The 16,605-nt window shown below is 47.8% G+C and overlaps 1 protein-coding gene across 1 annotated transcript in view; it reads right to left on the reverse strand.

The window, feature by feature from the left end:
- The window catches only part of RERE (arginine-glutamic acid dipeptide repeats), a 130,434-nt gene that overhangs the window by 93,808 nt on the left and 20,021 nt on the right, over positions 1–16,605 (reverse strand). Inside the window, exon 3 of the mRNA XM_041419549.1 lies at positions 9,861–9,931. Coding sequence (XP_041275483.1) covers positions 9,861–9,931 — 71 coding nt within the window. The remainder of the gene's footprint in view (positions 1–9,860; positions 9,932–16,605) is intronic.

Below are 16,605 nucleotides of genomic sequence, written 5' to 3' on the forward strand. Positions count from 1 at the left end.
CCACAAACAACTGAAGGAAATATGATTTTAAAACCCCCAGAAGTTCTGCTTAGAAAGCAGAGCAGGATGCTTACACACTACTAATTTAATTAAAGAGTTATTTTCCTTTCAAATACCCTCTAATGGCCCAAAACGAACTGAGGCTGCTTTAAAAATCAATCACTTTAATCAAAATTACAAGTCCAAATTCTCCATGGGTTAGTGTTCAGTGATTGCAGTGCCAAAAATGCAGATCCATCACATCCCTGGCTGCCAGTGCCAGGCAGGGACCCGTCCCCAGAGGTGACACCAGGGGACAAAACCCAGCCTGAGAGCATCTGAGGCTCTGCCAGGCACAAGGTGGAGCTGACTTGAAGCGTTTTCCTAAGTGGCTCCATTAGGCCCTGCTGAGCAAAAGGGAGATTCTGCCTTTACTGACACTGAGGAACAGAACAGGTACTCAAAAAAAGGGAGATTCTGCCTTTATTGACACTGAGGAACAGAACAGGTACTCAAAAAAGGGATATTCTGCCTTTCCTGCCACTCAGGCACAGAACAGGTACTCAAAAAAAGGGAGATTCTGCCTTTATTGACACTGAGGCACAGAACAGGTACTCAAAAAAAGGGAGATTCTGCCTTTATTGACACTGAGGAACAGAACAGGTACTCAAAAAAAGGGAGATTCTGCCTTTATTGACACTGAGGAACAGAACAGGTACTCAAAAAAGGGATATTCTGCCTTTCCTGCCACTCAGGCACAGAACAGGTACTCAAAAAAAGGGAGATTCTGCCTTTATTGACACTGAGGCACAGAACAGGTATTGAAAAAAGGGAGATTCTGCCTTTCCTGCCTCTCAGGCACAGAACAGGTATTGAAAAAAGGGAAATTTTGCCTTTCCTGCCACTGAGGCCCAGAACAGGCACTCAAAAAAAGGGACATTTTGCCTTTCCTGCCCCCAGGGACAGAACAGGCACACAAAAAAGGGACATTTTGCCTTTATTGACACTGAGGCACAGAACAGGCTCTCCAAAAAGGGAGATTTTGCCTTTCCTGCCCCCAGGCACAGAGCAGCACCCACATCCACCCCCTCCCCGTGCTCCTGTGTCCCCCCCCCAAGCCCATGCAGACCCTTCCCAGCCATGTCACCTCCATAGGCACAGAGCAGCACCCACATCCACCCCCTCCCCGTGCTCCTGTGTCCCCCCAGCCTGTGCAGACCCTCCCAGCAGTGTCACCTCCATCTCCTCCAGCAGTCCATCCCTGCTGGCTCAGGGGGGTCCCTGTGAGCCCCTGCCCTGCCCAGGTGACACTGCAGGTCAGGGATGTCCCCAGCCTGCACTGAGCCCCCCATCCCCAGCAGTGTCACCTCCACCCTGAGGAGCAAAGCCCAGCACATCCCCCAGGGCTGGGACCCGCTCTGCAATTCAGTGACATTTCACATTTCACATTCCTCAAGGAAACCCTTCGGAAAGCAGGAAAACAAATTCCTCTAATGAATTAGCCTCAGCAGCTCACCAAGCATAACAATGTGTCTTTGGAGGCTGAGCAGAGACACAAGAAATCTGACAGTGCTCAAGTAGCCCCAAATGACCAGAGAGAAAATTTCGACTTCAATAATCCTAAAGGTCAGAAGCATTATTAAACATGACAGATGCTCTCACTATTCAACACCAGAGGACATGGCTACATTTATTCCAACTCCATTTTCTCCTGCTACATAAAACCCAGCTAATGTACAATTTGATACTTTTTTTTCCCCCCTAAAAGCTAGAGATAACATTTTTTTTCTCGGTATTTTCCAGCTGGCACACAATGATTTATTTAGCACTCAATTATCTCAGCACAGGTGCAGGAAACAGGTTTACCTCGGGTAAGGGGGAGGAAACAAAGCAGGAGGAAGGTAAAATAAAAAGTTAAAGGTGGTGAAGACCACACTGCCATGACAAAAGGCTTAATGAAATTATAAATATCAGCTCAGGGAAACGGCCCAGGAGCCTTTCCTGGTGGGAATAATCCTCCAGTGCTCCTGTGCCAACAAGCCAGCCATGAGAATTCCAACTGCTGGATGCCAAGTGAGGCAAAAACAAACAGGGCAATCACATTAAAAAGGAAAAAAAATCAAAACAACCCCCTGTGGATTATTCTGTGGGGGTTTTTTGTTTGTTTTGGTGTTTTGTGTATTTGTTTGGGGTTTTTTTTTTATGTAGCCCCTGAGTAGTGAGGGCTGGATTGCAAAGATCCAGGCCATATGGAAGGAGTGGAGGCAGAGCTGGATTTGAGCCCTCAAAAACACAGATATATCCTCAACTTCCAGCTGTTAATCCTCGCTCTGAACAATGCTGCCATCTGCTTTGAACCCCCAAACATGAGCTCTGCCTGTCCAGGGACCATGATGTAACTGTGACACAGCACTGCAGCTCTGCAGGAATTCATTCACTTGCACTGGTGCATTACACTGTCAAGGCTACTCAGAAAAACAACCCCAAAATCCCACAAAAACGTTAAACATTCGTTAATTGATAAAATAACGGCGCTGATGAAATGGCAGGTCTCAGCCAGGTCTGAACACAGCATCTCCACACAGCCTTGGGAATGCAAAATATGCTGGGTTAGCAGCCCCAGAATGGATGGTTCCTGCTCCTGCCTTCCTTCCAAGATGAACAACAAAATAAAATAATGCTGCTCTGTATTTCAGCCAAGTCCAGTGGAACTCCAATGCCCATAAATCCACAGAGCAGCCTCTTCCCTCAGCTCACCTGGGAGACACTGCAAATCCCCTGCTAATCTAACAGCCTGAAAGCAGCACTTAGAGAACAGGCTGCCACACAAAAAGAATTTATTTTTACACAGATGTGACAAGCCCAAACCTCACTGTGCGGCACAGCTTAGGATCTGTGTGAGAATTCAAAGTGGCATCTGGGTAATAGCAACCAAAAAAAAAAAAATTAATAATACACAGAGAAGCATTGTAAAAAGGAGGGGAATTATCAAAATGGATTCATATGCATCTGGAATTATTTTAATACAAAACGCCCAGCAAATCTCCCTGTGCTGCTGACAAATCACCAGCTGAGGTAAATCCCAGATAATGAAACATTGTAAGGAAGGCTCTATTTAATAATTTAGCCCCTGTCAAGGAGTTTGTATTGATTCTTGTTTCCAGCACAGGGAGAGAATGTTATCTGCAGCCTCACGGCTCAGTGACAGCATCAGAGGATTTAATCAGTGTGCAGCCCCTGCCATGCAATCCTTAAACTGCCACCTCTGCTCCTCCATCAGTGCCACTGTCCCAGAGCCACAGTGCCACCACAGCAGCACATCAGACACCAATTTTGATTTTAAATAATTCAGTGCTCCTTCAAACGCCTCATTCGTCTGGCTGCTGTTAGGCAGGCTGCTGTGTGAGCAGTGAGCTGTGCTGGGGCAGGACTGAGCAGCCACAGGGCAGCACTTCCAGGGCCAGGGAATCAGCCTGGTGTGCCCTGGCAGGACCCCAAAGCCCCCCAGCCCACCCCTCAGCCTGTCCAAGCTTGCCTTGAAAAGGTTCAGCACTGATTTGGATGAAGAAGAACATCTTTTTTTGCCTTTTTTTTTTTTGGCTGTAGAAAGAGCGATGGATCTGGAGAAGCAGGGGGAAAAAAAAAATCTGTATTAATCAGCATTTTTTCCACACCAAAAAGAAAGGTCACGCTGCCTCGGAACTGGCCAGGAAAAATTTGCCACAAATTAATTCAGCTGCAGTTCAGGAACAGAACATCAATTCATCTGCAAACAGAATGAGGCTTTTAAATACATAAATGCTTGTGGCTACAGAAACCTCACCCAGATATTTGCATGCAGAAACCCCAGCTCCTGTAACAGTGCAGAGAATAACAGATGTAAATTTAACATGTTTGCTAAAATGCAAGGCCATATGCAGCAGGAATGCAAAGGAGAGGAAGCACGAAGTGCATAATTGAGAAAAACAGATTTCTTTTGATTTTTTTCCCCCTCCTTTATGCCAGGTGAGATGCAACACTTTCCATTTTATAATCCTTGGGCTCGGAGCAAAGCGATCCCAGAGGCCCACGCAGCCAAGGTCATCATAGGCAGATTTTCTATTACAGGGCACTAGCAGCATTTCACAACTGTCTTTTTATGCACTTCTGCCTTTCCATCCCGACTATAAATTGTTACAAGGCCCTGGGGCAATCCAGCTGTATCCTCCATTCAAATCAGGCTTCAAGGAGAAAGCTCCACAGTCAAGATGCTTCAATCAAGTAAACACACAGGCACAAAGGGCAACTGCATCACAATTAATAACGTTTCCTTTTGTGTGGCAAATTCAGCGTTTTCCCGGCGTAAAGTTTCCCTCTGATGCTCCCATTCAGAGTGTGGCCATTAGCATTTTAAATGTGACATCAAATTAAGGCAGGATGCAGAAAGCACAAACACGCTGCTGAAATCCATCTGCTGCTGGTGTTCTGGGTCCCTCTGGAGCACAGGAAAACCTTAAAAAGGCAATTTGGACTCATTTATCCAAGCTGGAAACTCGCACCAGGAAAGGTCTGAACGGCAGGATGGGAGGGCAGGTTTGCAGCTCTGCTGCGTTTGGAGGAATGCAGAAATAAATGAGTGTAATTGCAGGGATGAGCTGCTCTCAGCTCACACAGAGCCTGAGCCTCTGCTCTGCCTCTCACTCCTCAGCCAGCCCTGCCTCTGCTTCCTTCTGCACCTCTCCCTTCACCTCCACCCGCTGTCCCGGGGGAAATGCACATCAGCTTTTTGGGTGAGAGCCCCGGGGCTCCTGTGCCTGTGCCCCCTTCCCCTGAGCTGGGGCTGCTGGTGCCAGAGCCCCCCTGAGCTGTTCTAAGATCCAGCAGATCCCCCAGAGCCCACCTGAGCTGCTCCAGGACCCAGCAGATCCCCCAGAGCCCACCTGAGCTGCTCCAGGACCATTCCCAAACCCCAGAGCCCCCCTGAGCTGCTCCAGGATCAGCAGATCACTCAGAGCCCCCCCGAGCTGCTCCAGAACCCTTCCCAAACCCCAGCAGATCCCCCAGAGCCCCCCTGAGCTGCTTCAGGACCATTCCCAAACCCCAGCATAGCCCCCAGAGCCCCCCTGAGCTGCTCCAGGACCCTTCCCAAACCCCAGCACAGCCCCCAGAGCCCCCCTGAGCTGCTCCAGGATCCAGCAGATCCCTCAGAGCCCACCTGAGCTGCTCCAGGACCATTCCCAAACCCCAGAGCCCCCCTGAGCTGCTCCAGGATCAGCAGATCACTCAGAGCCCCCCCGAGCTGCTCCAGAACCCTTCCCAAACCCCAGCAGATCCCCCAGAGCCCCCCTGAGCTGCTCCAGGACCCTTCCCAAACCCCAGCACAGCCCCCAGAGCCCCCCTGAGCTGCTCCAGGATCCAGCAGATCCCTCAGAGCCCACCTGAGCTGCTCCAGGATCCAGCAGATCCCTCAGAGCCCACCTGAGCTGCTCCAGGACCATTCCCAAACCCCAGAGCCCCCCTGAGCTGCTCCAGGACCCAGCACATCCCTCAGAGCCCACCTGAGCTGCTCCAGGACCCAGCACATCCCTCAGAGCCCACCTGAGCTGCTCCAGGACCCTTCCCACCCCAGCACATCCCCCAGAGCCCACCTGAGCTGCTCCAGGACCATTCCCAAACCCCAGCACATCCCTCAGAGCCCCCCTGAGCTGCTCCAGGACCCTTCCCATCCCAGCACATCCTTCACAGCCCCCCTGAGCTGCTCCAGGACCCTTCCCACCCCAGCACAACCTCCCTGGCCCAGCTCAGCACCGGGGCAATCCCACCTTGTGTCCCCTCCCAAAGCCCCAAATTCAGGCAGCTTCTCCCACCTCTGCTCTCTGCAGGCAGGCAAAGCCCTTTCCCACAGACATGGCTCTGCACTACTTTTGATATTTAAATTGAGCCTTAATCAAAGCTGGATCCGCATGGGTTTAGAGGCACTACATAATTAATATATTCATATCTGAAATGTAATTACTGCTGTTGCATCATATATTTAAAGCCAACAGCTGGCTATTTCAGGTGAGGGAGACACTTTCATTGGGATGAAACAATCCTGCAAGCAACAGTGCAGGGTTTTTTTGGCTCACGACCACTCCTGAGGAGGCAAACTCACCAGGAACACCCAGAGCTTGGGACACATCCCCTGGCTGAGCTCCCTGAGCCTTGCTGAGATCCTGAAGGATTCCCCAGGATATTCCTGTTGGATTTCCTATCACAGCAGTCAGAGCCCTCTCTAAAGCAGGTTTAATTTCTGTTTCTGGGGTGTGGGGTTATAAAATGTCCCTTAACCCACTGGGTGCACACAGGAACTGAATTTCTGCACATTTATTGGATTTTCTCACTCAAGGCACTCAGCTGAGTTTGAATTGTGTGTTTTCATCAGCCAGAAGTAATCACAATCAACATTTTAATTAAGATAAAGAGAATGGACAGAATTTTAGGACTTGTTAACCACAAACAAAGAGATGAAAGGAAATTTCACTGTTTATAATTCTTTGTATTACAATCAGTGTAAACTACAAAAGAAACACATTAAACACTACTATTTAATAAAAAAACCTTTAGCTCTGAAGCCATACCCTCAGCCTGAAGAAATTACAAACCTGTTCCTTCAAAGGGCCTGATCTGAAAGGAAATTCAGTGAGAATTTCCACTTTCAAAACACAGCACTCTTCAATTAAAGGCGGATTTTTGACAAAAGGACTTGTTTCCTTTTGGGGGGCAGTGGGAAGGAAGCAGCAGAAGGTGCTGGGTGTGAATGACAAACAGGACTGGCTGAGCTTTGCCATTTCCTCCACAAATCCCAGCTGCCATTCCTGCAGGAGATCAAAGTGATTTTGGCCAGGTTTGAAGAATTCCCAGCAGAGCTCAGAGCCCACAACAACAGGACGAGCAGACACCAAATGAGTCAGGACTGGACCAATTCAGGAAAAATTAACACTGAGGGGAGCAGAAGCAGCACTGGATTCCCTGTCCTCTCCTCAGAGCTGCAGACAATTCCCAGCTCCCCTCCCCTGCTCAGCAGCCCTGCTCTGCTTTGATCAAGGTATTTGCAGCATTTAAGGAATACTTTGTCAAGCCTGTGGATTTTTAAAATGTTTGACTCGTGCCAAATGAAAATGAACGAGAAGCATGCTTCCCTAAGCTGCTGATGAAGAGGAAATGGGGATTTCTGACAGCAGCAGGCTGCTGTGGGCACAACTGCACTGCTCAAAATGCACTGCTGCTGCTGCAGAATGAAGGGGAAAGCAGCAGGCTGACACCCAGGAGACAAGTCCTGATGTGAACAACCTGAACCTTTTCTCACAGGAAAAAAAAAAAAATAATAATAATCAGAGAAACTTACGGTTTTTTAATGCACCAGAGCATTTACTGCTTCCATTTTATTGATTTGCCTGTGTAACTTAAACCCCAAGCTGTAAGATTGTTCTGGAACAAATACACCCACAGCAAGCAAAGCCTGAATGCCATGGTAAGGACCTCACTCTGACCATTCTGAAAACACCATTTTCCTCCTTAAAGCTGCTCAACAGGCAATGCCAGGAAAGTATTAAAGCCACATTACTCTGCCCCTTCACAGGCTTTCTCCACCTTCCAGCTTTCCAATTCCATTTTGCTGTTTCCTTTTTTAAAAAACAACATTTTTAAAGTAATTGACATTGTGAGCTGGATAGGACAGGCTTAAAGTGGGGAAAGAAGTGTTTCCCAAGGGAAAAACAAGGTGAGAAAAGTTGCTTTAAAGCCAACCATGACCTTGCATAATCCAGATTTCCAGGAGACCACCTGAAGCCAAGCACTGGCTCAGCTGCCCCGACAGGAGGGAGAGCAAATACTGATAAAACCAATAAAAACAGGTAAGGCAATAGAGCAAACTCAGAGTGAATCACTGCTTCACCACAGTTTGTTCCTAATCAAAGTCCTTAAGAATAATCTGGTCTTGAATCCTCAAAGAGGATAGTATTAATCCAAAGAAAATGAACTAGCACCAAAAAGAGATTAATAAAATGTTCTGGGACACAGGCAGCACAGAATAACCCAATCAGTAGAGAAAAAAATCATCTAGTGCCTTTTAAAAAAATACAGACAACTATGTCATACATACTCTACTGAGAGACAACAGCAATTTCACTCTTAAAATGTTTTAAGCTCAATAATTCAAACTGGTGAAGTGAAGCAAACAAAGAAAAGCATTTATGGATCTCACACCTTCCCACCTGACCTGCCACCCCATCATTCTGTGAGGAGGAGAAAAAGAAGCTGCACTTTTACCAGCCAACACTCACACATTTCAGGCTTGGAGGGCAAAAATAAACCAGTGGATTCCCAGAGAACTGCTCCAAGTTGTGCAGAATTCCAACCCAAAGCCAAACCATCACAGTGCTCCTGGTCCAGCAAGGACGTGCTGCTCTTCAGTGGGGGCAAAGCCAGGGTGGGACAGGCCTGGGAGGGACAAGGCCACCTCCAGATGCCACTGCAGAGGAGCTGAGTTCCCTTCAAGCCCACACACCTTCTCCTTTGCAGCACAGCCTGCATGGCATTTTTATTTAAGCAGCTCCTCTCTGTGGGCAGCTGGGGGGAAAACTTCTTCTCTGAGAGAGGATGCACAGGAATGACTCCCACCAGCACCTCCCAATTTCTCCTTCTCTGAGCACAAGGTTGCACAGGAATGAGCCCCCCATCAGCATCTCCCAATTTCTCTTTGAGCATGAGGATGCACAGGAATGACTCCACACCAGCATCTCCCAATTTCTCCTTCTCTCAGCATGAGGATGCACAGGAATGACTCCACACCAGCACCTCCAATTTCTCTTTGAGCATGAGGATGCACAGGAATGACCCCACACCAGCACCTCCCAATTTCTCTTTGAGCATGAGGATGCACAGGAATGACTCCCATCAGCATCTCACAATTTCTCCTTCTCTCAGCATGAGGATGCACAGGAATGACTCCCACCAGCATCTCCCAGCTCTTCCCCACCAAGGGCTGCTGCTCACCCCAGCAGCTGTGGGACAGCAGCACTGCTCTGGAGGCTCACACTGCACTGAAATTCAGCTTTTTCCAAGTGGTTTTCCAGCTGCAGGAGCATCAGGGCATTCCTCAGTGGCAGAGCAGCCCTCCTGTCACACCCTCAGTGCTGCTGCCCTTCAGCTCCTTCCCCAAAACACCTGAGACAGCAGCACCTCAGGAAGGGATCCTGAGGGATGTTATTGATCCTGCAGTGAGAGGCACACCTCTAGCTCAGCAATAAACATAAAATCGTCCAGCTGTGATCTCAGATCTTACTGCAAACAGCAAATTAAAGCCCAGTCTATGCCCAGTTTATCAGTGGTACTTTATTCCCACCCCAGAATGGCTCCAGCACCTCTCACCCTGCACGATGATGCACAGCATTGGCTGTGTCATCTTTAACTCCCTCTCATTTTTTAAAATATAACTTTATGTTCCTGTTTTCATCAGCAAAACACCCCCATCAAGTCCTGTCCCCAGCCTGCACCTAGAGCCAGGGGAAGCAGAAGGCAAGGCTCACACACTCAGCCAAAAACTTTTCTTTTGTGACAACCATCATGTAATGTATTTAATTAGTGGGCGACGTTTCAAAGCTGTTGACTTTAACTTTCCTGCTTCACTTGACACATTTAGCTGAAGGCAAAACAAGGCTGGTTTCCTGTTGGTATCTCACACTGGAAGAGAAATCAAGAGGCTGCACCAAGGACAGGGCTGGGGTTTAACAAAAACCAGCTCCTGGCTCAGAGGGGAAAGATTCACTCCGAGGAGCTGCAGGAAGGGATCCAGGCTAGGAAATATCCCCCCCCTGGAGCCTGGGGATGGGGAAAGGAGGAGATGTGAAAATGCTCCTTACCAGTTTGAAGTCTTGAATGCTGCAGATGAAATAGGGCGTGTTCGGCCGGCGACTTTCGATGTAAACGCAATCTTTAAAAACACAAGATTTCAGAATAATGGGCATTAACTTCTGTGCCTCCAGGAAAGAACACAACAACAGGAGGAATTCAAATACAGCTTAAACTTTGAAAGAACCACCATTGCATTTGCATATTGTGTAATTTATTCTGAGTGTGATCTAAAAATGGAAGCTATTTATGATGATAAATAAGGGAATTAACTGCATAAAAATTAACTTGGATTTGAATAGACATTTTGCTAGGGAAACACAAAGAAAGGAATTTAAAGACCACTCTGGATTGAGTTAATAACAATGACCAGGTCACAGCCTATGAACCAGACCAAAAATAAGAGAGGAAAATAATCAGATTTTTCGTGGTCAGCTTGCCATTAAGAACCCAGCACTAACATATTTTCTCTTCTAATTGTGAAGAAAACCAAGGCAACCAATCATAGATGAAACACAGCAAACTCAAATCAGATTTACCTCAGGGAAGGCCTGCGCTTTCTCGAATTACATTTGACAAGACAGAAACACAGTAATTATTTCTGTTTGCTTTTGACAACCGCGCTCTCCGAGGCTGCTGTAACATAAGGTCTGTTGTGTTCAAAACAGTCTTGGCAATAACTACAACAAAAGCAGTGCCCTCGGAAGGAAAACAAGGCAGAGAAGTGCCTGATTAATGATCCTGACCTTGGAACTCAGCACACTCACACACAGCTTGCTGAACAGAAAATGCCAACCCCAAAGCCAAGGAATATTCAAAGGAACGTCCTGGTGACCCCTCTCACACACAGGTAAGGAGCTGCTGCTCCAAACACAGAGAGACAACAAACACCCCTGTCCTGGGAGGGATTTCCCACGGACTTTTTGGGATTTCCACAGAAAACCTCCAAAATCTCCGAGTTTTGTAAGACACATGTCAAGTCCAGCTCATTTGGAAGCTCCAGCAATTCCACCCCATCCCGGTATTCCCTTGGTTGTCCCAGATCTCCTGGGCTGATCAGGGCACTTGGACAAGGCTGCAGGCTCTGCTCAGGACCATCCACGCTCATCCTGCAGGAGCTCTCACTGCAGGGAGGGAGATTCCACACACACAGCACCACAACCTGCAAGATCTTTCCTTTTTTATTTTTTCTCCTCAGTATCCGGGCTGTACAAGCCTCATTTTCAGAGTTTTATCAGGCAGCACAAGCAGCCAAGCATCCCTGGCACAGAGTGAGGGGCTGGGGCATCTCCTGTGGATAAAAACTCCTCTGGGTTGCATTTGAGGGAGGCACTGCTGGCTGCCAGCCAAGCCCTCAAACAGTGATGACATCCAGCTCCAAAGCAGGAGAGGCCAGGCAGATAAGAAAAACAAGTTTATCCAGGTGCACAGCAATGCTGGGGAAGATAGGAACTCCAAAGATGCCCCCAGAAAAGGAGAATATTTACAGAGGCACTCACATCAGCCACCCAAAACTCAGACAAGTTTCAACATCTGATGTGTTCAATCGCAGAGTTTACCAATGACAAACCAGCAAATGCTCTGAAAGGCAGTTAACAAAAATAAAAATAAGAGGAGTTTCCATAAGCTTTGCAATACAGGGTAAGGAAATGTTGAGTGCCCTGCACAGCCACTGGATTCCCTGCCAGCCTGAGCCATGAGTGCATTGCTCACTTCCCCATTTCGTGTAAAACGTCCCACTGGAGATGAAGCATTTCCCTGACACATGGTACAGAGTCATTCTGCCTTTGGGCTCGTGATATTCACCAGATGTGCCCTACTTCTGAAGGGTTACATTAATATTCCCACACTAAAAGCTGCTTTTAAAATTAGAGCTTCACTGCATGGACGTAAAAAATTCCCTTGGAAAAACACCCCAACCAGCTCCATTTTCTGAACCTTCAGCAGCTCAAACGCTGCAGTTTTTGTAGAAACCACCTCCACAATTAGAATCCTTTCATGTTTTACCTAATGAGTCAACACTTCCATCATCCAAGGAACAAAGCCCACAGGCTCTCTGCACAGCACTCACTTCCACAGGGAGGATATTCCTTGAAAGCCTTTGTCAAGGAATTATCTACAACCCCTCCCCAGCAGGTCTCACCAGCCACCAGCTCGCTCTGATGCGTGCACAGCCACCCTGAGCTCAAGCTGTGGCACCAGCAGTTGAAGGATATTTACACTCCTGAAATGAGCAATATTTATTTTTTTATAAATATTGCAAATTTACTCCTCATCCTGGTGCCCGAAATGAAAAGGCTCAGAGGTCCCAGAGCCCCTGAGGCAGCCCTGGACCCTGCCCCAGAACTGCTCTGAGCCAGAGCCCGTGGGAAGCCCAGGACCCTCCCAGGTGCTCCAGGTCAAATGTCACCTCCCAGGTGGCCCAGGTTAAATGTCACCTCCCCTGAGCACCCCCGGAAGAGATAAATGTGATTAGCAGCAGGGTGCCAGCAGTCACAGCTCATCAGGGAGCCAATGCTCTGGGAAGGGGCTCAATGACAAACCCAGCAGTGCATTGGGAAGGGGCTCAATGACAAACCCAGCAGTGCACTGGGAAGGGGCTCAGTGCCAAACCTGCAGCAGCAATGCATTGGGAAGGGGCTCAGTGCCCAACCCAGCAGTGCATTGGGAAGGGGCTCAGTGGCAAACCTGCAGCAGCAATGCATTGGGAAGGGGCTGAGTGACAAACCCAGCAGTGCATTGAGAAGGGGCTCAGTGACAAACCCAGCAGTGCAGCCAGGCCCCTGGCAATGCCCAATGCAGGCTGCAGCAGCATTCCCAGGGACAGGGAGCTGGGCATGCCTCTCCCCGTGGGGCTGAACACACCACAGTGCCAGCTGATCCTGCAGGGTCACTGCCTGCTGAGCACACACTGCTGGCTCCTTGTCAGGGAACGAGGAGCTGGAGCCCTGCTCTGCAATAAATGGTTCAACCAATTTACTGTGTTCATTTGGAGCTCACAGGAGTATTCCCAGTGCCTGGACTATAGTTCTTATTTGGCAAATGATTTTATTATAAACCGGTATCATAGTGAATCCATTTTCTTTAAGGGGTTTTGCTGCTGTTTAATGGACTGTCAGTATAATTTAGATTTCATCTATTTAAACTCATTCAAGCCTGGCTCCTGATTGTACAATAAATGGAACATATTTCTATTCAACAAAATTAATGACGGCTAATTGTACTCTGCAGTTCCCAATTTCATAAAAGCAACTGTTCTGCAGCTCAGGCCCCCAGCTACATCATTTCCCACACCAATTATTTTCCTGCATTTTTCAAGCATGTCCACAACACTGCACAGTTCTCCTTGTAAGCTGCAGCCTCACATCCTTCTGTACAGATCTGTACAGAGCAAACACCTTTTTACACCAAGCAGTGTCCCCAAAAATGCCACGCTGCCAGAAAGGCCCCGTGGCTGCTCAGCCCCCACCTCCTGCCTTGGAGGTGTTTTTTCAATTAAACACACGAAAAGGGAGGAGGAGTGGGAACAAGAATCCAGGCTGATAAAAGAAATTAATTAAATAACCAGTGTGAGACTCCTCCTCTAGCACCAGATAAGCTTTGCCATTCCTAGCAGGCTTTTCCTGGCCTTTGAGGGCCACGGCAGGCTTTGGCTGGAGGTGCCACTCTTGCCCCAGTGCCTCTCTGGGATGTCTCACAATCCCCACAGGAAACCCCACCTGCCTCCCAGAGCTCTTCATGGGCAATGGGGGGGACAAAAAGCCCCAAAAATGCACCACAATGCATGACCTCACTTGATTTATTCTGAACAGCCTCAAGCCCAGCAAGAGAGCTTGGAAATCTCTGCTGCTCCCAAGCCCTCCACAAACACCAAGGGGCCCCTTAACTCCTCTCCCTTTGCTGTCCTTATTTTTTTATATTTATTTTATATATATAATTATATAAAATTATATATATATATATATGTATAAACATACATATATATATATAATATATTATATATATATATATATGTATATATATGTACAATATGACAATTAAATATATGTATTTTTATATATCATATATTATATGAGAATTAAAGTGTAACACACCACTGAACCTCATCAACATGTGGATGGGCTTTATTTGTGTATCCTCAAACAGAAAAAAATGGCAGCATTTCCATTTCCCTGCTAAGTGCCCCATCCCCTGACCCTCCTGGTCAGCCAGAGCACAGCCCTGACCACAGACACGTGCACAGGAGCAAAATGCCATGTGTCATGGAGTGGGGGCATTGTCACAGATGCTGCTCCCCCAGGGCAGTGTCCCTGTGCCCCTGGGCAGTGTCCCCCTGCCCCAGGGCACTGTCCCCCTGTCCCAGGGCACTGTCCCCCTGTCCCAGGGCAGTGTCCCCCTGCCCCAGGGCACTGTCCCCCCTGTCCCAGAGCAGTGTCCCCCTGTCCCAGGGCACTGTCCCCCTGTCCCAGAGCAGTGTCCCCCTGTCCCCCAGAGCAGTGTCCCCCTGTCCCAGGGCACTGTCCCCCTGTCCCAGGGCAGCGTCCCCCTGTCCCAGGGCACTGTCCCAGGGCACTGTCCCCCTGTCCCAGAGCAGAGTCCCCCTGTCCCAGGGCACTGTCCCCCTGTCCCAGGGCACTGTCCCCCTGTCCTAGAGCAGTGTCCCCCTGTCCCAGGGCACTGTCCCCCTGTCCCAGGGCACTGTCCCCCTGTCCCAGGGCACTGTCCCCCTGTCCCAGGGCACTGTCCCCCTGCCCTCCCCAGCCCCAGCCCTCCTGCAGGCTGGCACACAGGCTTTGCTGCCTGCATCCTGCAGGCTCAGCAGCAATTTCAGCATCTCACCCTGCCTCACCTCCTGCTGGAGGGCTGTCAGTACAGCCACTGATGTCACTGCAGGAACAGAGCCTCACAAATCCTTTTAATTCCTGCAGATCCTTTTAAATGGCTCTTTCTACGTAGGCAAAGCAAACAACGTTGTCCCCAAGTCCAGGTGACAGTCACCTGCTCTGCCCAGACTTTCACCCAGCACTCCAGGTGCCACCACCCAGCACCTCAGCACCGATTCTGTGGCTTTAATTCAGGAACAGCCCTTCCTGAGGTGGATTTTGGCAAAAGCCAGGGACATGGAAGGGATCAGTCTGCATGGGAAATGGAAGGAAAATCAGCAGTAAATGATCTAACTGAAATCCAAGAGGAGAAAAAAAAATAACTCAGTTTTAACACAACTCTCTTTCATTGCCACCTCCCTGTGCTAAACCTAAAGCAAATTTGAATATACACTGTGCAACAAAAATTAATGCTGCTCAAGAGGCATTCTGACAACAGCAAGGTGAGAACTGGAAGGGAAAAAAGAAGGAAAACCCCAGAGATTAGATTTGGAAGGAAATGAGAGGGAGGATGTGGAAACTGAGAGGACAGATGGGGAACTGGGCCAACAAGCTTTTAGGATAGGCCTGTGTGATTTCCAGCAAAGCAGAGAAGATTAATTGCATAGTGCTGTCTAAGCCCTGCTCAATTCTTTTTAATACATTATTTAAAGCTGGGCACACATTCATTATATCTATGCAAATTAATAAGAGCAGTATTTACGTGGTAACAATACAGTGAAACCTTTCACTCGAAAAAAATTCAATGATCTTGATTATCTGTTTATTTACAGTTTATTTGCTATTACTGCAATACAGCTGCTGAGCTCAGCACAGGAAAAAAAGCAGAATTAAGTGCTGGATTAAGTACTCTACAGCAATGGGGTAAACACAGAATGAGATTTTAACCAAGAAATGCAGACCTTGAACCTTCATCCACGTCAGATGAGAGCACTTAAGAGAAAGAATCAAATGATTGGAAAGGATTTCCTCCCCTTAAAGCCCAGAAGATGGAAGCTGAAGATGGCTATCCCTTCTGCACACACCTTTAATTTTCATCTTTCTAATCCTTGCTGTGTCTCATTAATTTAAACTCTCTAATCCCTCTTAAAATTTACGTAATTTTCACCCTTAACCACAAATACATCTCCCTGTGTGTAAGGAGCTGGAACAGCTCCTTCTCTAATGGGTGCTAACGTTGGTTTAGAACACCTCCAGCACAGGGATGTGGATTGACAAGAAATTCCCTTTAAAATCAAATTTAAAAATGGATATATTCAGCTCAGGTTCCAGCCCTGCTCAGGTCCCTCCAGAGCTGAGCTCATGTTTGTTCTCATCACTCTCAGCAGTTTCCAAGACGAGTTTTACAAAACACAAAGAGCCAACACAACAGAAAAGTTTCAATGCCAGGGTACATCTCTTATGCTGATTACTGTTAGCAAAATGTATAATTTAATAAACAGGGGTTTAAGCTACAGAACAGTTACAAAATATCCCCATTATCACAAATATTATGGCTTTCCCTGCTCTTTCCCTGGACAACCTCCTCCAGATCAGCCACAGCCTCCATCCTTCCACAGGATAAAATTGAGACCACAAACTGATTTCCCATCTTCATTTTAAGCAAACTCTTTTTGCAATAAAGCCAGTGTATCACATTGTACTCCTGGGCCCACACAACAGCTGTTCTCAACAGATTCTGAATTATTTTTCATCCTCTGACACTGAAAATAAGATTGCCACCAAAGCTGACGCTTCCACAGGCTCCCAGCTGACCCTGTGAAAAACAAATATTACTGAGCCACGAGCCCTGACACCGTGGCAAAAGCAGCTCCTTTGCAGTGATTGATGAAACGAGCAGAAATTGAAGCTGAGGCATTTCAAGAGAAGCTGC

Source organism: Onychostruthus taczanowskii, unplaced genomic scaffold, assembly GCF_017590055.1.
Source record: "Onychostruthus taczanowskii isolate IOZ18803 unplaced genomic scaffold, ASM1759005v1 scaffold61, whole genome shotgun sequence".
Classification (NCBI taxonomy): domain Eukaryota; kingdom Metazoa; phylum Chordata; class Aves; order Passeriformes; family Passeridae; genus Onychostruthus; species Onychostruthus taczanowskii.